This window comes from Coregonus lavaretus (assembly GCF_964263955.1).
Source record: "Coregonus lavaretus genome assembly, contig: HAP1_SCAFFOLD_543, whole genome shotgun sequence".
Lineage (NCBI taxonomy): Eukaryota > Metazoa > Chordata > Actinopteri > Salmoniformes > Salmonidae > Coregonus > Coregonus lavaretus.
In genome coordinates, this window is record NW_028166699.1 from 65,449 (window position 1) to 89,358 (window position 23,910).

At 44.5% G+C, this 23,910-nt stretch overlaps 2 protein-coding genes across 3 annotated transcripts in view; one reads left to right on the forward strand and one right to left on the reverse strand.

Moving 5' to 3' along the window:
* Positions 1–419: 419 nt before the first annotated feature.
* Positions 420–18,788, forward strand: LOC311114393 (G-protein-signaling modulator 2-like; the record flags this gene model as incomplete). 2 transcript variants are annotated; one of them, XM_084189650.1, is made up of 12 exons in its annotated part: positions 420–616; positions 7,153–7,374; positions 7,955–8,090; positions 8,208–8,347; positions 12,885–13,008; positions 13,422–13,537; positions 14,459–14,723; positions 15,888–16,100; positions 16,287–16,466; positions 16,853–16,991; positions 17,141–17,340; positions 17,497–18,788. In XM_084189650.1, the coding sequence occupies 11 exons, from the start codon at positions 7,154–7,156 to the stop codon at positions 17,653–17,655; spliced, it is 1,893 nt and encodes a 630-aa protein (XP_084045776.1). In that variant the 3' UTR covers positions 17,656–18,788. The 2 variants fall into 2 exon arrangements, with proteins under 2 accessions (XP_084045776.1, XP_084045775.1); XM_084189649.1 differs by lacking the exon at positions 420–616 and adding an exon at positions 4,598–4,662.
* Positions 18,789–19,191: 403 nt separating this feature from the next.
* Positions 19,192–23,910, reverse strand: part of LOC311114392 (WD repeat-containing protein 47-like) — a 28,508-nt gene continuing 23,789 nt past the window's right edge. The window contains exons 12-17 of the mRNA XM_084189648.1: positions 22,796–22,956; positions 22,506–22,699; positions 22,114–22,284; positions 21,831–21,966; positions 21,514–21,728; positions 19,192–21,237 (exon numbers count right to left, since the gene is read on the reverse strand). Coding sequence (XP_084045774.1) covers positions 21,095–21,237; positions 21,514–21,728; positions 21,831–21,966; positions 22,114–22,284; positions 22,506–22,699; positions 22,796–22,956 — 1,020 coding nt within the window. The 3' untranslated portion in view covers positions 19,192–21,094. The remainder of the gene's footprint in view (positions 21,238–21,513; positions 21,729–21,830; positions 21,967–22,113; positions 22,285–22,505; positions 22,700–22,795; positions 22,957–23,910) is intronic.

The window sequence follows — 23,910 nt, forward strand, 5'->3', positions numbered from 1 at the left end:
GCAAACAATACTAACTTAGCCTTTCAGTTTGCTAGCAGCCATCTACATTTTATGAACAGCTAGCTACTGGCTAACGTTCTGCAACAGTGGCAGTGCAACTAGACAGGCTCCTACTTTTTCAGGCAGTCAATACTGGTTAGTTTACTTACTAGTTTTCAACCCTCCAAACTGAGATGCTTGCATTAGTAATTGCCACTATAGTCGAGAACGACTATCACAACACCTATCTTTGTTTTATTCTGCTGATTATTGCATAATTTTTGCTGACACACTTCACACCTTGAAGCTGCATGAGGATGACGTCATTAACTAATCGTACAGTTGAAATTCATTATTGAAATCTCATTGGTCCACAGACGGTTATCATGGGCGTGGCTATCTTTGAACCTGTTCCGCTGATTGGCTGCTGGACTAACAACAGAGTAGCCGTAAGTTATTTTTCCACTCATCGAAGTTAGCTGAAAGTTTCTTGCTAGGTAGGTTAGCAAAGTGGTGAATTTATAAGTACTTATGGCAATACATATAAAGTTGTATTATAAAGTTGTTGAATAAAACTGGAATTGTATTTACCGTCCGATTTGAAGTATCGAAAAGGGCAGTAACTGGACCGCCTAACGTAAGTGGACTGCTAGCCTACCCAGCTAGCTAACGTTAGCCAGCTGAGCTAACGTTAGCTATCGTGACAGGTTGTAGAGTTTCTCTGGTTGTGTACCCATAGCGTAGCCCTCTAGCTATAAGCTAAATAAATAGCTATATGGTTGTGGTTGTAACTTGCAAGTTTGTTAGAACTGGATTGTTTGCTACCTAGCAAGTTAGTTTTCTCACTTGATTTGCTGATCAAATCGGTCAGTTCAGGCCTCCTGTAGTACAGTTGGTAGAGCATGGCGCTTGCAACGCCAGGGTTGTGGGTTCGAATCCCACGGGGAGCCAGTATGAAAAATGTATGTATTCACTAACTGTAAGTCGCTCTGGATAAGAGTGTCTGCTAAATGACTAAAATGCAAATGTAGTTCACTATTTGGGGAACGCCTTAGCTATATTCGTCAAAATAAATATTTACTATGTCATCATTTGCTAATCAAATACAGTTAGTATGTTATAGGCTTATAGCTATGTCTCGTGTGTGCAACATATCTACAGTTGTTTACTAACTTAGTTCGTTTTCTACTGTTAAATTGCTGTGTTAAACTGTCAATTTTTTTCCTAGCCTAAAGCAAGTTGCATTCTATTTTTCTGGGAAATCATGGTATGACTTCATCTCTTCTGGGAAATGAATTAGGGAACTAGGCAACAAAATGTGAAAGAAAACAGTAGAAACACATTCAACTATTGGTATTATTGGTAATATCCAGGCTCTGTCGTAGCCGGCCGCGACCGGGAGACCCATGGGGCGGTGCACAATTGGCTCAGCGTCGTCCAGGGTAGGGGAGGGAATGACCGGCAGGGATGTAGCTCAGTTGGTAGAGCATGGCGTTTGCAACGCCAGGGTTGTGGGTTCGATTCCCATGGGGGGCCAGTATAAAAAATGATGTATGCACTCACTAACTGTAAGTCGCTCTGGATAAGAGCGTCTGCTAAATGACTAAACTGTAAACTGTAAACTGTATTAATCTATATCAGGTGTATCTTTTTCTTCTTTCTTCGGGCTTCTCAGAGTCCCAATCCCCGCTAACTAGCCTATCCCCACACTGAATCATTTCAGTTGTGGAGTGCCTCTTTCTAGATCTGTCCCTTTTGTTTCGATGGTGATTTGCTGGGTGCATCACTGCACTCATGCATTATTCTGCTTTGGTGTTTCCATGTTTGCTTGGTTAATAAGAGGCTGTGGACTGGTTAATAAGAGGCTGTGGACACAGAGAGAATAGACCACCCTGTGAGTACATTAAAGATGAGCTCATGATAACAGTTCTGTGTGTGATGTGGGAGCCAGCCTCCTGTCAAGCTGTTCTTTCAAATGACTGCTTTTGTTGTCACAGCTGCACTGTGGTAGTACATCACTTGTCCTATTAACCATTACTTCATAGTCGCACACAGGCAGCTTTGTCCCCGGCTCTGACACATACATTACACACCCATTTGGTGCACAATATTGGATAAGGTTTCAGTGCACACACTCTGGCAGCTGTTGATTGCTAGCTATAAACATATGTACAGGCATGTATTGCACAGAGTACGGCACAGACTCCCCAAGCACAAACAAAAGCAGGCTTAAAGAGTTCACACCGACTCGAATGGCAGCTAAACAACAGAGCAGACAACCTAGTTTTCATAGCTTTATTTTTGGAAGATTTGGGGATTTCTAGATAAAGATCAATGATTTATGCAAACCCGCCCCCAAATAGATCCAATGACAAACTTTTCTCCAAAGAGCTGCTTCAAAGGTGAGCTGTCTACAATGTTCCCAAAATTAGGTATTCTGTATACTCATTGTGGCTACACTAACACTATGGGATTGTGGGGTGAAATATCCTCAATTTTAGCGTGGCTGTCAGATTCCGGCCTCACCCCGGTGTGATAATCAGTGCTTTGGTTACAGTTCTACTCATTGGCGTGGACAGATGGCTGTTGGCCGGGGCCTGCATTTAGGTCATCCACAAACACACTTTGTGACGTCATCATGCCATAACTGCAGTGCAAATGTCCCATTGGATCTATTACTGTTAGAGATGGCTCAGAATGAAGTACCCCAAAGTAATGTTACTGTTATCAAAAGTGGTCTAAAGTCAAACTGCCAAACCCATATTCAATGCCGACATCTCTTGTGCAAATTCTGCATGTGCCAGGAGGCATCTGTGCAAGCCTTAATCCCTAAGCAAAGGGAAGGATTGGTACTATATAGTTCCATCTAATTATATGAGAGACTCATTAACATACAATTGTTTTCAGAAGAAGTAGCCTAATGTGTGTAAGAGGTTTTTACTGATCAGTTCTGGTTGTTGCCATGACCTCCTATCCTTCTTGACTGAGGGATACAAGTCTCATGTCTGCTCTGCCGCCTGCTGGGGTTCTACCGGTGAGGGGTTAAACTGAGGATGGGGGTTTCCTGTTTTCCGGTGTGAACTCAATGCCGTGCTGCTCTCTGTGTCCTCTCTCTTCGTAACCACTGAGAGTCTTTCAATTTTGCTTCAAAGCGAGATGATGCATTGGTTTTATTAGGCTGTATCCACAAAGGCAACGAGCAGCTCGACAAAGAGGAGGTCTGTGGTGAACCATCCCCAGGTTGAAAGTAGATTACTCCTGGATTAGGAAAGTGATGATTCACAACAACAAGTCTTTGAATAATCTTTGTGAATGTCATTTAGTTACAGGCTGTTGCAATACTACCTACTATCAGAATATGCTTCTTTCTATGATCCACCAATGAATATTAATATGCACCTGCAGCATACATTTCAATACCGCTTACTGTTTTTTATATTTGTAATAATTGTACTCTTTTGATGCTTAGCTGGTAGCCTAATTTGGTTTTAGGAATAACCTGTTAATTAGGCTTACTCTTTACTACTAAAATGTGCGTATGGAAAGAGATGGCCTTCTTTATTATGTGGGAAGGAGGCAGCATTTGGTCTTGCACTGGTGGCATTCCTTATCTATTATGTAGGAAGGAGGCAGCGTTTGGTCTTGCGCTGGTGGCGTTCCTTATCTATTATGTAGGAAGGAGGCAGCGTTTGGTCTTGCACTGGTGGCGTTCCTTATCTATTATGTAGGAAGGAGGCAGCGTTTGGTCTTGCGCTGGTGGCGTTCCTTATCTATTATGTAGGAAGGAGGCAGCGTTTGGTCTTGCGCTGGTGGCGTTCCTTTTCTATGATTACTGGGCTTTCTTATCACTGTACAAAAAATGGGTTTTCAGCGCAGTCGTAACTGTGCAGATCCTTTTTCAAACTTCTTTCGTCAGCCAGGCTACTTTCCCTACTTCTCGCTAAATAATACAAGTTTAATCAATTTGCAATTATAATTATCGTTGCTGTGGTGGTTACATGTTCTCTTTTGCCTACCAATGACTTTCATATACAGGATATTACATGTGCCTGTGGTGATTGGGAAAAATCCTCTACTGCTTCTCTGCTTGCCTAGGCCAACTGTATCCTTACCCTTTGGTAGATCCTGAGCACTGGTGATTGAGTCATTGATTGACAGCTTGCGTGTGGTGTGGGGGTGAACCCACCATCCACTCCTCTCTCACACTCCTGCCCTGCCCTGAGTGTGCACGCTGTTTAGTGGGTGTTGCCATGGTGTCGCATGGCCAGAATGAGGCTTCACACACGGCATCTTGTGTTCTCTTCACAGAGGGCTGCTGAGCAGAGCCGTGGTGGCACTGACAAGCCAAACTCAGTAGGATAAATGCAGCCTCGTGGACTGATGGGCAACTGTCTGTCTGGGGATCTCTGTCTGGGGCTGTGGTCATGTCTCTAGACGGACTAACAGTCGAAGGACAAACAACCTTACCAAAAAAAAGGAATATTAGGATTTTCCATCAACTCTTGTTGTGAAGGTTCTGACCACTTCTAGGTCCATCAGATGTTTTTTGACTTTTCTTTTTTTCATTATCATAATTTTTTTTGGATTTAAACTGGGATCGTCCCACATATGATCTTCAATGGATTCCGTTGGCTCTTTGGTTAGCGTTCAAGATAAGGACCAGTCATATCATGTCCGATACAGGTAGGTATGACCTTCCTCATACCCCCATGCATTATACTGTCACTGTCTCAATCTTTGGTCAACATATTTTGTTTCATGTACGGCCTAGATTGGGTGCTTTAAACTTTCCTTCATAGTAGTGATTTATTTTGTCATTTTTTTTAAAGAGTTGGAACAAGAATTTAACAACAATGATCATTGTAGGATTTTACACATGTACACAGTAGATCAAGTAGCCTAGATCTCATACGATCTCATAAATCTGTTGCATGGGATGAGATCAGATTTTCCATAGCTTTCAGGTGTGAATTGGTAGGCTAGATTTCCCTCCATTTAACTGAAGTTGTGAGATGAAGTTCCATGGAAGTGGAGTTGAGTGACAGTGATAGTGGGAATGTAGACTGACTAGCTGAGCTGTAGACTGACTCCTGTTCCCATGTTTGATGACTCGTGGCAGACTGGCAGGTCACTGACTTTCATAGGTGTCACCCAGCACCTGGCCCAATGTAAAGAGCACCCACCGGCAGGTGTGACCTGGGAAAAACAGGAAGAACTGCCCAGGCTTCTCAATCAATATTTAACAAGCCTCTGAAACATTCATGATGATTTGCTTTGTATTACTAGTTTCCAAATTAATTGACTCAACTTCTTTGAAAGGAGTGGAGGGACATCTGTTTGGTAGAAGGCACCATGGTTGTATGTTCAACCATGTTCATCTCTATCTATAGGATTTATAAGCATTTTCCTGGTCAACCATTAAAATGCATTTGAGCATTAGCGCTGAGGTGACAATCATGGCATATCTGTTCTCAAACGCTTCAATGTTAGTGTTAAAGGTAGGCCTAACTCACTCCCAGTCCAACCTTGTACATTTAATTGAATAACTTAAACCTAGTAGAGCTGGCACGATAAACCGAAAAGTTTGAAATTAAATAATTTTGATAATATGGGTGATTGTTAATGGGACAATTGATGGCTACAACCATCAAACTAGAAGTAGTAGTTTAAAGGATAATAAGCCCTGCAGCTTTGTAAGCAGGGTCTGTATAACCACTGTAGGACCCACTGTAGTAATTCCAGCCAGGTGACAAGGCCAGAGAGGAGAGAGACAAGTAGATTACCTCATGGAACGCTGACAGTAGATTTTCCCCTTTTATCCTTAGGGTTAGCCTACTTTACCGCAACCGTAGTGTGTGGCGTGCAAAAATATGGTCGTTGGTGACTTGTGGGAATGGAAGGAGATCTTTTCAATGTTTTGGTAAAATATTTTCAGTGAGACATTGAAGAGAGTAGGCTACCTTAGCCCTTGTCCGGAATGTGTTTAGCTCTCGACTGTTGCACAGGTATCATCTTTAAACCCAGTGGAAGCCTCTTTAGATGTCGTTCAGACGTGCCATGTGCTGTTGTAGGAGGAGAAAAACCCCCAGGTATGGTTGTAGTGTGTGGTTAGAAATAACCACAGTAGGGTAAATCCAGTATCTGTCACTATACAGTACAATCATTGATTTTAATTTCATCTGCAAGACCGACACCGGCTCAGTGTAACATTGTTCATAGTCTGTAAACAGTGAAAAATTCCTTTTATTTAAATACAGTAAACAAAACTATAGATTTTTCCCTTCAATATCAATGTTATAACCCTTTTTAGTTTCATAATGCATAAAATGTGTTTAGTAGGTCAGGTCTAATGTCAGTCAGTATTCTGTGAGAGCTTTCTAAACAGAACACTGGGTGGGTGGGGGGCACTTGATATAAGAGGGAAAACTTGAAGTAAAAAAACATGCATGAATACAGTTAATCTCCTCTAACAAAGCGGTGGGTGTTTTTGCAGTAGAACACAAAGGATGGCAGAGACCGTAACAATTGAAGCCAGGCTGCATGAATATCACTAATCTGCTCCTAATCTGTTAATCCACCTGCTTCTGTGGATGCTCCTCTGACCCTGCCTGGGGTTAAAGTGACCGAAACACCCAGAATGTTACAGCATCCTGAGCGTTGCAGATGTAATGTCCACATCTTGCTCAGTCCCTATTCTACACAGCAGAGAACCATGCCTGTAGACAATACACTTCTGTCTGAATGTTCTGTAAACATTGAGCCCACTGAATAGCCTAGTCCTCCACGGAGCTGTCTGCGAGATCGCTGCGTATTGTACTGTAGAGAGGAAGTCAGCCCTACCATAACAAACAAACCTCTGATAAACCAAGGCTATTGTCCTCAGAACTAAGAAGGAAGTAGCCAAACAAACTCCACATTCACAGTCTCTGATGGAGAGTGAGAGGGAAGGTAGTCATACGTTTCTTCTGCTTCTATAACTTGAACACTTAGGCTAATGTGTGGCTTTGGTTTCTAGTTTATTTGAACTGTGGCCACTTTGGAACGTTTAGGCTCAATAAACTTGGGTTGTTTTGGACAATACTATTTTCTCCCGTCTGTGCCTACTGAACGCCACCAGCTCCATAGATCAACAATTCTATATTTTACCTAAACCGCCTCTGCTGCCCCCTGTAGGATGGAGGCGTCCTGCCTGGAGCTGGCCCTGGAGGGGGAGCGGCTCTGTAAGGTGGCCGACTACAGCGCGGGGGTGTCCTTCTTTGAGGCGGCCATCCAAGTTGGCACTGAGGACCTGCAAGTGCTGAGTGCTATCTATAGCCAGCTGGGCAACGCCTACTTCCACCTGCATGACTACGCCAAGGCCTTGGAGTTCCACCATCATGATCTCACCTTGACCAGGTAGGAACACACCGATCACCAGGTAGGAAGGAACACACCGATCACCAGGTAGGAAGGAACACACCGATCACCAGGTAGGAAGGAACACACCGATCACCAGGTAGGAAGGAACACACCGATCACCAGGTAGGAAGGAACACACCGATCACCAGGTAGGAAGGAACACACCGATCACCAGGTAGGAAGGAACACACCGATCACCAGGTAGGAAGGAACACACCGATCACCAGGTAGGAAGGAACACACCGATCACCAGGTAGGAAGGAACACACCGATCACCAGGGAGGAAGGAACACACCGATCACCAGGTAGGAAGGAACACACCGATCACCAGGGAGGAAGGAACACACCGATCACCAGGTAGGAAGGAACACACCGATCACCAGGGAGGAAGGAACACACCGATCACCAGGGCCGTATTAATAAAGCTTCTCAGAGTAGGACCAGGTCATTGTTCCCTCTTATCAGCATGACCTCACCACATAATTCAGCTGTCTGGACGTAAGCATTTTGCCATTTAAAGTAGATGAGCTTTTCCATCCCATGATTTAATGATGACATTTTACGATCCCATTCTCAGGACCATCGGGGACCAGCATGGAGAGGCTAAAGCCAGTGGTAACCTAGGCAACACGCTGAAGGTGTTGGGTAGGTATGATGAGGCTGTGGTCTGCTGTCAGAGGCACTTAGATATCGCCATGGACCTGCACGACAAGGTGAGATTGATTAATGAATCAACTGATTTGCGGTTTATTCCGGTGTTTAAATGCAGCTTTGGCTTCTTTTACGGTTTTGGAATTGACATTGGCTCTGTTCTTCTGTCTCTTCGTTAGGTGGGGCAGGCGAGGGCGCTGTATAACTTTGGGAACGTGTATCATGCCAAAGGCAAGACCATCTGTTGGAGCGGTGCGGAGCCTGGAGAGTTCCCTGAGGAGGTCATGACTGCACTTAGGAAAGCAGCGGAATACTACGAGTGAGTTAGTTTGTGTGCAGGCATTTTGTTCATGTGCCTTAAGTCAGGTACTGTAGAGTAGAATATTATATACAGTACCAGTCAGAAGTTTGGACACACCTACTCATTCAAGGGTTTTTCTTTATTTTTACTATTTTCAACATTGTAGAATAATAGTGAAGACATCAACACTATGAAATAACACATATGGAATCATGTAGTATTTTATATTTGAGATTCTTCAAAGTAGCCACCCTTTGCCTTGATGACAGCTTTGCACACTCTTGGCATTCTCTCAACCAGCTTCATGAGGTAGTCACCTTGAATGCATTTTAATTGACAGGTGTGCCTTGTTAAAAGTACATTTGTGGAATTTATTTCCTTCTTAATTCATTTGAACCAATCAGTTGTGTTGTGACAAGGTAGGGTTGGTATACAGAAGATAGCCCTATTTGGTAAAAAACCAAATCCATATTATGGCAAGAACAGCTCAAATAAGCAAAGTGAAACGACAGTTACTTTAAGACATGATGGTCAGTCAATCTGGAAAATCTCAAGAACTTTGAATGTTTCTTCAAGTGCAGTCGCAAAAACCATCAAGCGCTATGATGAAACTGGCTCTCATGAGGACCGCCAAAGGAAAGGAAGACCCAGAGTTACCTCTGCTGCAGAGTATAAGTTCATTAGAGTTACCAGCCTCAGAAATTGTAACCCAAATAAATGCAAAAGTAACAGACACATCTCAACATCAACTGTTCAGAGGAGACTGTGTGAATCAGGCCTTCATGGTCGAATTGCTGCAAAGAAACCACTACTAAAGGACACCAATAAGAAGAAGAGGCTTGCTTAGACCAAGAAAAACAAGCAATGGACATTAGACTGGTGGAAATTTGTCCTTTGGTCTGGAGTCCAAATTTGAGATTTTTGGTTCCAACTGCCGTGTCTTTGTGAGACGCAGTGTGGGTGAACGGATGATCTCCGCATGTGTATTTCCCACCGTAAAGCATGGAGGAGGAGGTGCTATGGTGTGGGGGTGCTTTGCTGGTGACACGGTATGTGTTATTTTATAGATTTGATGTCTTCACTATTATTCTACAATGTAGAAAATAGTAAAAAATAAAGAATAACCTTTGAATGAGTAGGTGTTCTAAAACTTTTGACCGGTAGTGTACATATACAGTACCAGTCAAAAGTTTGGACACACCTACTCATTCAAGGGTTTTTCTTCATTTTTTACTATTTTCTACATTGTAGAATAATAGTGACGACATCAAAACTATGAAATAACACATGGAATCATGTAGTAACCAAAACAGTGTTAAACAAATCAAAATATATTTTATATGTGAGGTTCTTCAAATAGCCACCCTTTGCCTTGATGACAGCTTTACACATTCTTGGCATTCTCTCAACCAGCTTCAACAGTCTTGAAGGAGTTCCCACATATGCTGAGCACTTGTTGGCTGCTTTTACTTCACTCTGCCGTCCGACTCATCCCAAACCATCTCAATTGGGTTGAGGTCGGGGATTGTGGAGGCCAGGTCATCTGATGCAGCACTCCATCACTCTCCTTCTTGGTAAAATAGACCTTACACAGCCTGAAGGTGTGTTGGGTCAGTGTCCTGTTGAAAAACAAATGATAGCCCCACTAAGCCCAAACCAGATGGGATGGCGTATCGCTGCAGAATGCTGTGGTAGCCATGCTGGTTAAGTGTGCCTTGAATTCTAAATAAATCACAGACAGTGTCACCAGCAAAGCACCGTAACACCACCACCTCCATGCTTTTTGGTGGGAACCACACACAGAGATCATCCGTTCACCCACACCGCACCTCGCAAAGACACTGCGGTTGGAACCAAAGGACAAATTTCCACCGGTCTAATGTCCATTGCTCGTGTTTCTTGGCCCAAGCAGGTCTCTTCTTATTATTGGTGTCCTTTTAGTAGTGGTTTCTTTGCAGCAATTCGACCATAAAGGCCTGATTCACACAGTCCCCTCTGAACAGTTGATGTTGAGATGTGTCTGTGACTTGAACTCTGTGAAGCATTTATTTGGGCTGCAATTTTTGAGTCTGGTAACTCTAATGAACTTATCCTCTGCAGCAGAGATAACTCTGGGTTTTCCTTTCCTGTGGCAGTCCTCATGAGAGCGAGTTTCAGCATAGCGCTTGATGGTTTTTGCGACTGCACTTGAAGAAACTTTCAAAGTTCTTGAAATGTTCCGTATTGACTGACCTTCATGTCGTAAAGTAATGCTTTTTGCTTATTTGAGCTGTTCTTGCCATAATATGGACTTGGTCTTTTACCAAATAGGGCTATCTTCTGTGTAGTGTACAGTGCCTTTGGAAAGTATTCAGACCCCTTGACTTTTTCCACATTTTGTTACATTACAGCCTTATTCTAAAATGGATTAAAGAAAACTTTTTCCTCAGCAATCTACACACAATACCCCATAATGACGAAGCGAAAAATAAAAAAACTGAAATACCTTACTTACATAAGTATTCAGCCCCTTTGCTATGAGACTCCAAATTGAGCTCAGGTGCATCCTGTTTACATTGATCATCCTTGAGATGTTTCTACAACTTTGAGTCCACCTGTGGTACATTCAATTGATTGGACATGATTTGGAAAGGCACACACCTGTCTATATAGGCCCAGTGTAGCTCAGTTGGTAGAGCATGGCATTTGCAACGCCAGGGTTGTGGGTTCGATTCCCACGGGGGGCCAGTATGAAAAATGTATGCACTCACTAACTGTAAGTCGCTCTGGATAAGAGTGTCTGCTAAATGACTAAAATGTAAAATGTATATAAGGTCCCACAGTTGACAGTGCATGTCAGAGCAAAAACCAAGTCCTGAGGTCAAAGGAATTGTCCGTAGATCTCCGAGACAGGATTGTGTCGAGGCACAGATCTGGGGAAGGGTACCAAAACATTTCTGCAGCATTGAAGGTCTCCAAGAACACAGTGGCCTCCATCATTCTTAAATGGAAGATGTTTGGAACCACCAAGACTCTTCCTAGAGCTGGCCGCCTTGCCAAACTGAGCAATCGAGGGAGAAGGGCCTTGGTCAGGGAGGTGACCAAGAACCTGATGGTCACTGACAGAGCTCTAGAGTTCCTCTGTGGAGATGGGAGAACCTTCCAGAAGGACAACTATCTCTGCAGCACTCCACCAATCAGGCCTTTATGGTAGAGTGGCCAGACGGAAGCCACTCCTCAGTAAAAGGCACATGACAGTCCGCTTGGAGTTTGCCAAAAGGCACCTAAAGACTCAGACCATGACAAACAAGATTCTCTGGTCTGCTGAAACCCAGAATTAACTCTTTGGCCTGAATACCAAGCATTACGTCTGGAGGAAACCTGGCACCATCTCTACGGTGAAGCATGGTGGTGGCAGCATCATGCTGTGGGGATGTTTTTCAGCGGCAGGGACTGGGAGACTAGTCAGGATGAACAGAGCAAAGTACGGAGAGATCCTTGATGAAAACCTGCTCCAGAGCACACAGGACCTCAGATTGGGGCGAAGGTTCACCTTCCAAAAGGACAACGACCCTAAGCACACAGCCAAAACAACGCAGGAGTGGCTTCGGGACAAGTCTCTGAATGTCCTTGAGTGGCCCAGCCAGAGCCCGGAGTTTAACCCAAACAGACATCTCTGGAGAGACCTGAAAATGGCTGTGCAGCAATGCTCCCCGTCCAACCTGACAGAGCTTGAGAGGATCTGCAGAGAAGAATGGGAGAAACTCCCCAAATACAGGTGTGCCAAGCTTGTAGCCTCATACCCAAGAAAACTCAATGCTTTAATCGCTGCCAAAGGTGTTTCAACTAAGTGCTGAGTAAAGGGTCTGATTACATATGTAAATGTGATACTTCAGGCTTTGTCATAATGGGCGTAGATTGAGGAGAAAAAACAATTTAATCAATTTTAGAATAAGGCTGTAACATAATGTGGAAACAGTCCAGCGATCTGAATACTTTCCGAAGGCACTGTGTGTGTATGTATATGTGTGTGTGTGTGTGTGTGTATATATATATATATATATATATATATACTTAGAAATGTAATTTTTTTGTCCATTAAAATAACATCAAATTGATCAGAAATACAGTGTAGACATTGTTAATGTTGTAAATGGCTATTGTAGCTTGAAACGGCTGATTTCTAATGGAATATCTACATAGGCGTACAGAGGCCCATTATCAGCAACCATCAGTCCTGTGTTCCAATGGCACGTTGTGTTTGCTAATCCAAGTTTATCATTTTAAAAGGCTAATTGATCATTAGAAAACCCTTTTGCAATTATGTTAGCACAGCTGAAAACTGTTGTGCTGATTTAAAGAAGCAATAAAACTGGCCTTCTTGAGACTAGTTGAGTATCTGGAGCATCAGCAGTTGTGGGTTCGATTACAGGCTCAAAATGGCCAGAAACAAATAACTTTCTTCTGAAACTCATCAGCCTATTCTTGTTCTGAGTAATGAATGCTATTCCATGCGGCTATTTTTTGTTGTTATTTTTAAACAATGTTTTTTTCAACGTTTTGTCTGTATTTTCAGAGCAAACTTATCCATAGTGAAGGAGCTTGGAGATCGTGCCGCCCAGGGCCGAACATACGGTAACCTTGGCAACACACACTACCTGTTAGGAGACTTCCGGAATGCAGTGGCATCACATGAACAGGTAATTAAAATCTGATCAAAGTGTATAACATGCCATTAAGTGCTCGATTCAGTCAAAACGGCACTGCTAAAACACACCCTTTTATCCTTTGGCCAAACGGAATAGTGGTTTTGCGTACCGTAGTAGAAATACCAGTTAGACTCCCGTCACTGGAAGATGAGTAGTAGTTTGTACACAAAGGAACTCCATAAACATTACTGAGGCAGGTTTGATTAAATCTAGCCATTAGTCTTTTGTCAGATAGATTTCCATTTTCTGTGGTTCTCTGTAGTTCATTTATAATGTCCTGTATGGCTCATTTCAATCCAGAAAGACTGGAGGTAAACATATGACACAATGGAAGACTAGAGTCACTGGCTGTACCGAGACCAAGGTGGTGTTGTAATGTGTGTGTTCGTCCATTTCTTTCCCAGCGCCTCCAGATTGCCAAGGAGTTTGGCGACCGCTCGGCAGAGAGAAGGGCCTACTGCAACCTGGGGAACGCCTATATCTTTCTGGGGGAATTTGAAGTGGCAGCCGAGCATTACAAGTGAGCCAAACCCCCCAGCCCAGCCGTTCTTCTTCTCTTAATAAAGTTCACTCCCCCTGAGAAAACAACCCTTCTGTCAGTCTGGAGGGTTAACACCGTTAGAACGCCGTAGGGTTTCAGTCTGGAGGGTTAACACCGTTAGAACGCTGTAGGGTTTCAGTCTGGAGGGTTAACACCGTTAGAACGCCGTAGTGTTTCAGTCTGGAGGGTTAACACCGTTAGAACGCCGTAGGGTTTCAGTCTGGAGGGTTAACACCGTTAGAACGCCGTAGGGTTTCAGTCTGGAGGGTTAACACCGTTAGAACGCCGTAGGGTTTCAGTCTGGAGGGTTAACACCGTTAGAACGCCGTAGGGTTTCAGTCTGGAGGGTTAACACCGTCAGAACGCCGTAGGGTTTCAGTCTGGAGGGTTAACACCGTTAGAACGCCGTAGGGTTTCAGTCTGGAGGGTTAACACCGTTAGAACGCCGTAGGGTTTCAGTCTGGAGGGTTAACACCGTTAGAACGCCGTAGGGTTTCAGTCTGGAGGGTTAACACCGTTAGAACGCCGTAGGGTTTCAGTCTGGAGGGTTAACACCGTTAGAACGCCGTAGGGTTTCAGTCTGGAGGGTTAACACCGTTAGAACGCCGTAGGGTTTCAGTCTGGAGGGTTAACACCGTTAGAACGCCTTAGGGTTTCAGTCTGGAGGGTTAACACCGTTAGAACGCCGTAGGGTTTCAGGAGAGATGGCAGCAGCTATGCCTCTAAGGACACATTATAATGTCCAGAGGGTCAGCAAACAGATGAGTGTGTGTGTGTGTGTGTCTGCATGTATGCATTGTGCATTCATATACTGAAGTTAATTTCAGGAACAGATTAGCCTTTTGGGGTATGTGTCACTATGAATGAGAGACAGTGATGTGATGTGGTTGTGGTTGTCAGGAGGACTCTGCAGCTGGCCAGACTGCTGAAGGACCGAGCTGTAGAGGCTCAGGCCTGTTACAGTCTGGGAAACACCTACACATTGCTCCAGGACTACGATAGGGCCATAGACTACCACCTCAAACACCTCATCATCGCACAGGACCTCAACGACAGGATTGGTGAGGGCCGGGCGTGCTGGAGTTTAGGGAACGCTCACACAGCACTGGGGAACCATGACCAGGCCATGCACTTTGCTGAGAAACACCTGGAGATCTCCAAAGAGGTAGACTACACTATCATGAGTAGGGCTATTGCGGTGAGCATATTACCGCCACACCGGCGGTCACGAGTCATGAAGGCAGTCAAATTCCACATGACCGTTTAGTCACGGTAATTAGGCTTCTCCAAGCTCTGATGCTGCTGATGGTGCTTCGGAGCGCGCAGCACTCAGGGAGAAGGGCACAATGCAGCACTCAGGGAGAAGGGCACAACGGCCGCTGATTTGTTTTTAGGGTGCATTATGGCCACAAAGGGGATGCCGGCGTGAAATTCAAGGCATTATCAAGTGCTTGTCAAATTGTGAATGAGAGACTGATAAAGTGTGTACAGCCTGCGCAAAAAACAAAGCAGAGCTCATGCCTTTCAAGCGACTTTTTTTCAAATCGTCATTAGTCGCATCATGCAGCCTTAGAATGTATTAAAAATCAAAACATATAGCCCAACGTTTGTAGAACGACTAAAGTTACATTAATAACTCTAAATTAAGCATATAGGAGTACCTATTTCTTTGTTAACCACTCAACACAGAATAGCCGCATGTGCGCACTCCCTCAAATCGTTTGGAGAAAATATTTATATTTTATTCAGCTATGTTCAATTGAATTATTCATACTATAAAATAATGCCACGGAATTCTGAGCAAATCTTGTCTGCTAAATGAACTAGTGTAGCCCACAGCCATTTGGCATAGCCAGATCAGGACCTAACATAAGGACAACTCAGAGTATGCTATTCTGTTCTTCTGAAATAGACTACATTTTCTTCACATCATGCTTCTTTAGACCTGTCTAAAATAAATAATGGATGTATTGTAAAGGTGTAGGCTATACTACATGGATTTATTAGACCTTTTTAAAATGTAGATGTTCCAAAGGTCTGCATCAGTGGCTTGTAGGCTATGTGTGGAAGCCAGGAGATGCTAAATGTGTTTATGTTAATTACGGTCAATTACCGTGAGACCGACAGTTATTTGCTTGACAATCACCGGCTGATGAAATTTCGTGACCGCCACAGCCCTAATCATGAGACCCACCTTGTGAGTAGGACCACACGTTTTTACTGAATCCTAAAATGTGTGGTCCGCTAAAACTCATGGCCGTGGAAACCATATCCATATAGAAAATGTATCTGATTACAGCAGGGTCAATCCTAATGTGGTGTGTTTCAGACTGGTGACCGGAGTGGAGAGCTGACAGCCCGTATGAACGTGTCAGACCTGCAGATGGTGCTGGGGCTGAGCTACAGCACCAACAACTCCACCCTGTCTGAGAACCCCATCAAGGACATGGACAACAACCTGCACGGAGCCAGGCCCAGGATGGGCAGACGGCACAGCATGGAAAACCTGGAGCTCATGAAACTCAACCCAGACAAGATCAACGTAAGTTACTGGGTTTCAAAGGTGCAATCTGTAACTTTCTATTCTCTAGCCTTAGTGGCAATTCAAAGTGCACAATTGACCTGAAATTAGTGAAATTACACGTTTGTGATGTGTATTCAACACAGGTGTAAAACCTGAGTTGTATAAAGTTTGGTTTGACGTGTCTCCCCTCCCTCTTGTCTCCAGGCTCAGAAGTGGAACAGTGACATCCTGACCAAGCAGTCTAAACCCACCATGGCTAAGAGCTCCTCCAAGCTGTTCTTCGTCAGCCGTCTGCGTAGCAAGAAGCACAAGGCTGGGGGCTCCAGTAAAGTCCTGCAGGACACCAGTAACACCCCACAGACCCCCGCACAGGGACCACAGAAGGTTAGAGGGAAAACATGATCCTTACTCCTTGCAGATGCATTTATCTAGTCCTAAACCAACTCTTAGCCGTTGACCATTCTCCTAGTTCTGAAACTACTACGGAAACTACTACTACTGATACTACTATACTCTACTACTGATAGTACTACTACTCTACTACCACTACTGATACTACTAATCTACCATACTACTACTACACTCTACTACCAGTAATACTACTACTCCTCTACTACTCTATGGATACTACTATACTCTACTAGTACGTCTACTATTATTCTACTACTACTGTACTACCAATACTACTCTATTCTACTACTTATAGCTTATTAGAGCGGGGCTATTATGATGCAATATAAAGTATTTAATTCTCACTCTCACTCACTAAGAGGGCCAGTCCAGACATGCTCGGGGACGAGGGCTTCTTTGACCTGCTGAGTCGTTTCCAGAGCAACAGGATGGACGACCAGCGCTGTTCCATACAGGAAAAGAGCTCCTCTGACTCTCCAGCCAGAGCCATGAGGAAATGTAAGCGTAAACACACATACTCTGTCATATGACGTTATGAAATATGGGTGTTAATACATACCCGCTTCTGACAAAATCCATGGCAAAATGTGCCTGTGATCCCAATATTGATCTCTCTCCCTCTTCTCCTCCATCTCTCTCTCCTCCAGCGGTGTCAGAGTCAGCGGCTGTAGCAGGCCTGGGCTCTGGGTCGGGTTCCCGATTGGAGGACGGTGGAGGTGCTGGGGGTAGTTTGCCAGGCCTTCGGGTCCACCAGAACAAAAGCCAGGCTGTTCTCAGCCACCTGATGGCCAACGCAGATAACGCTGAGCCTGACGACGACTTCTTCAACATGCTCGTCAAGTGCCAGGTGTGTGTAGTAAATAGACCCTTTTCATTAGGGTGGTGTTCAGTAGGGCACATTGTAGCAAAAGTTAGATCTCAGTGTTTTACATTGAAAGGTGTAAAAGTCTTCCTTTTCATATAGGTAACTGTTACACTTTTTCCTCTCCTATCCCTCCCTCAGGGTTCCCGTCTGGACGACCAGCGCTGCGCCCCTCCCCCAGCCCGTGGCCCCACCGTCCCAGACGAGGACTTCTTCAGCCTCATCATGAGGTCCCAGGCCAAACGCATGGACGAGCAGCGGGTCACCCTGCCCTCCGCATCAAGGCCCTGCTCCAACTGAGCCTTGCCCAAGGAGAGGGCCCCCGACGGCAGGGTGAAAACCCAGGTGGTGAACAGTGTGGAACAGGAAGGGTATTTTGTATTTGTCCACTGGTGGAGATGAGGACATTGATACTGTACTCAACAGTGGATGGGGCTATTTTATAGACTAACTTTTCAATGATTTTTTCTCTCCATAGCATAGACTATTGTGTTGCTTCCAACAATAATGGTTGTTGGGAATCGTCGATAATCCTGTCCATGGTGGGATTCAGAAGCCTCATGTTTCCAAGTTGAAAGCACTGCTGGCATTAATGTAGTCGCCTATAGGGAACCACAATATACAGTGGAACATTCAGGAACTCTAAAAGGAACCCACTGAAGGATTCTAGAATATGGAAACATTTTTCCTTATGAGGAATACTCTACTATCTGGAACTGTACTGGACATGTTGTGAAACTGCACAGACAAACATGAAGTAACATCAGATGAGTAGGTTCAGGGCATTAGGTTTTTAACAATTCTTATTTTTTTATGATTATGTACTCCATATAATTTTACTACCATCACCTGAAAATGTATCTTTAGATACGAGTCATGACTGCAGTTGTTTGTATTTATTGTACAATTTCTTTTCTAATTATTTTGTTTTAAGCTCTTGCATACTGCCATTTCACCTCCCTTTGTGGCTTGATGTGGTAGTTTTTTTGCACCAGATTTTTCTGACGTAGACTAGTCTCAGACAGGTTCAGCACTATCTTTCCCGCAGGTAGCCTAGCGGTTAAGGGCATTGGGCCAGTAACCGAAAGGTCGCTGGTTCGAATCCTGAGCCGACTAGGTGAAAAATCTGCCGACGTGCTCTTGAGCAAGACACTTAACCCGAATTGCTCCTGTAAGTCGCTCTGCATAAGAGCGTCTGATAAATGACTAAAATGTAAATGTATTTAATTGTCTATGTGTATGTTAGGAGTTGTGGTTATGAATGGAGGAATGGGATACCTCATTTAGATAAGGATAAAAAAATGAAATGCTCTTGCAGGCTTAATCTTTTGATAAAATAATTAATTCACCCGTGGGCATGTACAGTCCGATGCTTTTCTGTACTTCCTATATTTTTAATGACAGAGGAATAAAGCTTCATTTATTTAGTATAGAAATCATGTTTTGTCTTAATGTGTCACCAAACTCAAAGTTGAGTTAGCTGGAGAGGCGTCAAAGTAAGTACAGCTTTCCACAAGTCAACTATGAAATCACCTACCAAACCATGAGACTATGTGTGTAATTGAACCATGACAGATGGAAGCATAAGGTTCTTGAATGATACATTTCAAACTTCCGAACTTAGTACAGACATTAACTACAGTCCTATGTCACTGCGTAGTATATCCTGACAGCAGTTGACTGTATTAAGGAGATCACACGTTCAGGCTGAAGGGTCAGAGGCTTTTATTTAGATACCACAGCAGGGATCACACTTCAATAAGCTCTATTCATTTCTCGTAGTCACTTTTTAAAACAAGTTTTATAAAAGCTAAATACAAGAACCACCATTCTTATTTCATATCAACAGAAAATCATGACTAGACATACAATATAAAAAAAACTATAGATAAATAAATAAATACATTATATTAGTTTGGCCTTATTAGTTTGAAATGAGGAACAAAGCCTGCATCTTGACACGATAAGTGTCTAGTGCTAAAAAGTGCAAACGTAAAATACAGAAACTGAAAACAATGAAAGCAAAACATGACCTCAACGGGTTTAGAGTGTTGTAGAACAACGCCGTGCTTTTTCTAAGATTTAATTGTGCGTAAGATCATCCCTTTTGAGAAATGGGCAAAGACTGCCATCTAGGTAGCAACCAGTAACATTGCAGATCTAAGTAAAGCTATCCTACAGTGAGTGTTGCTTAGAACTTAACTGTCTGGCCAAGCCAAAAAGTAGATCTGTTATTCCCTTCCATGTTGATATAAAACAAGTATTTTATTTTCCCATTTGTTAGCAAGCCATTGCAAGAAACACCATAACATCTGCCTGAAGACAGCAGTTTGCACTAAACACTGATTTGACATTAAAAACGTATAAGCAACAAAAAAAAAAGAATCCTATATTTACAAATCCAGCGAAGCGATAGGCAGACTTGCACAGTGGCGTTAGACATGGGAAAGTCCCACATTAGGGGTATATACTAGTAGTGTTGACAACAGCTAATCAATCTATAGCTGATTGATCGATGCAACAGATTCAACTCTGCTCAATAGTTGATATCCCACAATGATCACCTGATATACTGAACCACAGACATATCATCAGCAGATTAGATCACAACAGCCATTTCTTGTTTTTTTCTCAAATAATAGCAGCATGGTAACGCGCTGTAACAAACACAATGACTGTGCAAACTAACGAGGAATGTAAATTTGTTCTTGAACGATGTCACAGATGTTCAACTTTGACCCCGAAATGGAGAGGACCCATGTGGGTTTCTGTATTGATAAAGCTTTCTTGTGGAAATTGGATAACTCAAGGCACCATATGAAACAATGCACTGTAGCAAAACATCTCTCCTTATTCAACCACATAACGGAGAACATGCCAGTGTAGGGAGTGTGCTGTCATTTGTGAATTGAAATGCAGGGCTTTTGACCAAAAATGTGGGAAAAGATCTGAATTGGGCTGCCTGTGTAAAGGCAGCCTTGGATGAGTGGCGGAATGGAGTGATGGGGCAAAGCCAATGGTCAATTGGTGCACTTTTACACCTCCCCGTTGTACTTCCACAGACACACCTGTTGAACCACTAAGTACAGGATGCATTTGCCAGAGTGAGAGTTGCTCCCAGAAGCAGTGAAATCAAACCTAAAAACATCTAAAAGATACAAACAGCCACACAACCACTCTGACTTCCCTCCAGAGGGATAAACAGTCCTGTTGGTTGGAGAGAGAGTAGGGACAACTGGGTGCTTCCAGGTTCTGTATTATAGGTTATGCATGTCCACTTTATGTGTGTGTTCACTGGTTGTGTCTGTTGTGAGTTGTGTGCATGTTAGGGGTTGAGTGTGTGTGTACTAGGGGTTGTGTTGTGTTGAGTGTGTGTTAGGGGTTGTGTTGAGTGTGTGTGTGTCAGGGGTTGAGTGTGTGTGTGTTAGGGGTTGTGTTGTGTTGAGTGTGTGTACTAGGGGTTGTGTTGTGTTGAGTGTGTGTTAGGGGTTGAGTGTGTGTGTGTCAGGGGTTGTGTTGAGTGTGTGTGTGTTAGGGGGTTGTGTTGAGTGTGTGTGTGTGTGTGTACTAGGGGTTGTGTTGTGTTGGGTGTGTGTGTGTCAGGGGTTGAGTGTGTGTGTGTTAGGGGTTGTGTTGAGTGTGTGTGTGTTAGGGGGTTGTGTTGAGTGTGTGTGTGTGTGTACTAGGGGTTGTGTTGTGTTGGGTGTGTGTGTGTTAAGGGTTGTGTTGAGAGTGTGTGTTAGGGGTTGTGTGTCCAGAGTGTGACGGTACGGTCAGCGGAGGAGGAGAGGAAGGACAGGTCGCGTGTGTGCCATCTGCACTGGATTACCTTGTCACCGTGCTCCCCTACCAGAGTCAGGGGCAACGGCTTCGTCAAGTCACCTACACAGACAAAAACACATTTTAATATATTGTGTGTACAAAGAGCCTAAATCCAGTGCATTCGGAAAGTATTCAGAACCCTTGTTTTCACTTTGTCATTGTGGGGTATTTTGTGTAGCTTGATGACGAAAAAAACCGATTTATCCATTTTAGATTAAGGATGTAACGTAACAAAATGTGGAAAAAGTCAAGGGGTCTGAATACTTTCCAAATGCACTGTATATAGAAAATAGGGGTCCATTTCAGACGCAGCCACTGACTAGAAGTCTTCCTTACCTTGCAGGTTGCTGATCATGACCTTGGTGTCGTAGGAACCAGTGAGAAGGTAGTGTGCGCCGGGTGAGAACCTAACGGAGCGCACATCGCTGGAGTGGGGCCGGTACGTCTGCACCATACGTCCCCCTCTGATGTCATAAAGCATACAGCCGCTGTCCTCCTGGCCCGTCGCTAGGAGACGACCGCTAGGGTCCACCGCTACCGAGGCAACAGGACTGCCTGAGGACGAGAGGGAAGAAGATGGAGGAGAGAGGAGGAGGAGAGAGGAGGAAGAAGAGGAGGAGGAGGAGAGAAACATGTGTCTGTGGTAGCAGTACTCACCTGATCCATGGAAGGCAGTGCCCACCACTCTAACACAGCTCGGTACTCTCAGGTCCCAGAACCTCACAGTCTTGTCCTGAGAGCCTGATGCTATCATCCACCCTCCCCACGTATACAGAGACAGGATATGACCTGGGGATAAATGCACTGATCATCAGTCTCACATCGCTCTCTTGTGGAGGCCTTTATTTTCCATATAGGAACGAAGATGATTAAGTAAGTAGTACATGAGTGTGTGTGAATGAGTACTGCGCAGAAAATGTGTGTGTGTGTGTGTACCCGTGTGTCCACTGAGAGCATGTAGGCCCTGTCCTCTCTGACAGTCAGTGGTGTAGATGTTACAGTCTCCGGCCCCGGCACTGATCAGAATGGCCCCTCCACTCTCTGGACCCTCCATGAACGCCAGGTCTCTGATGGTACCGTCGTGCATACTGAACTCCAGATCTGGACCTGAGAGAGGGAGAGAAACAGAGAGAGGGAGAGTAAAACTCAAACAAAAAGAGAGTATCGATGAGAAAATAAGAACTTCAAGTATTGAGTAAAATCCAATTCAATCATTTCAGGAGATCAATTAAATGGGATTTAAAAAGGATTTAAATAGAATTGATCCCAATCCATGTATAGAGTGGATTTAAAATGGAAGAGCTTCCCAACCCTTGTAGTGAGTTTACCTGTGGCGTTGCAGGTCTCTGCGCTGAAGGGCAGGACTTTGACATATTTGTCGTTGGAGCCGGTGGCTAGCAGCTGTCCACAGTGACTCCAGGCCACACAGTAGATAGAACCCTTATGGTGCTTATTCCTCTTAAAACAAACCTCCGGCTGCTTGGTCATACCTGACATCCCACTGAGGGAGGGGAGGAGAGGGCTAAACTTAGTCTCTTAACAGCACAATACCTCACAAAGTAGTTGAACAGTAGATACACAATTTCAGGAATTATTTGGCAGTGCATGCGTGTGTTACCTGGTGTCCAGTGGTGCGTCTGGGTAGGCACACACGCGTAGCGTCTTAGAGTTGGAGCCCACAGCGTATAGCGCCCCCGTGGGATGGAAGGCTACAGCGCGCACTGCCTGAGTATCTTCCAGGGTGTTCACAGCTACAAACAGGGGTTTGGGCTTGTCCCCCTGCAACACACACAAAATGAACATCAGAGACGAGAATTAAAAAGTAGCTTGAGCAGACTTGAGAAGCAGACTTGAGAAGAACACTTCTTAGAAGTTCTCAGTCTCTCACACACACAGACCTGCCCGCACCCATATACAGTGCCTTTGGAAAGTATTCGCTCCAGAGATGTTCGATCGGGTTCAAGTCTGGGTTCTGGCTGGGCCACTCAAGGACATTCAGAGACTTGTCCCGAAGCCACTCCTGCGCTGTCTTGGCTGTGTGCTTAGGGTCGTTGTCCTTTTGGAAGATGAACCTTCGCCCCAGTCTGAGGTCCTGAGCGTTCTGGAGCAGGTTTTCATCAAGGATCTCTCTGTTCATCTTTGCCTTGATCCTGACTAGTCTCCCAGTCCCTGCCGCTGAAAAACATCCCTGCAGCATGATGCGCCCACCACCATGCTTCACCGTAGGGAGGTGCCAGGTTCCATCTCCCGTCTGGACTACTGCAACTCGCTGTTGGCTGGGCTCCCTGCCTGTGCCATTAAACCCCTACAACTCATCCAGAATGCCGCAGCCCGTCTGGTGTTCAACCTTCCCAAGTTCTCTCACGTCACCCCCCTCCTCCGCACACTCCACTGGCTTCCAATTGAAGCTCGCATCCGCTACAAGACCATGGTGCTTGCCTTTGGAGCAGTGAGGGGAACGGCACCCCTGTACCTTCAGGCTCTGATCAGTCCCTACACCCAAACGAGGACATTGCGTTCATCCACCTCTGGCCTGCTGGCTCCCCTTCCTCTGCGGAAGCACAGCTCCCCCTCAGCCCAGTCAAAACTGTTCGCTGCTCTGGCACCCCAATGGTGGAACAAGCTCCCTCACGACGCCAGGACAGCGGAGTCACTCACCACCTTCCGGAGACATTTGAAACCCCACCTCTTTAAGGAATACCTGGGATAGGCTAAAGTATTCCTTCTAACCCC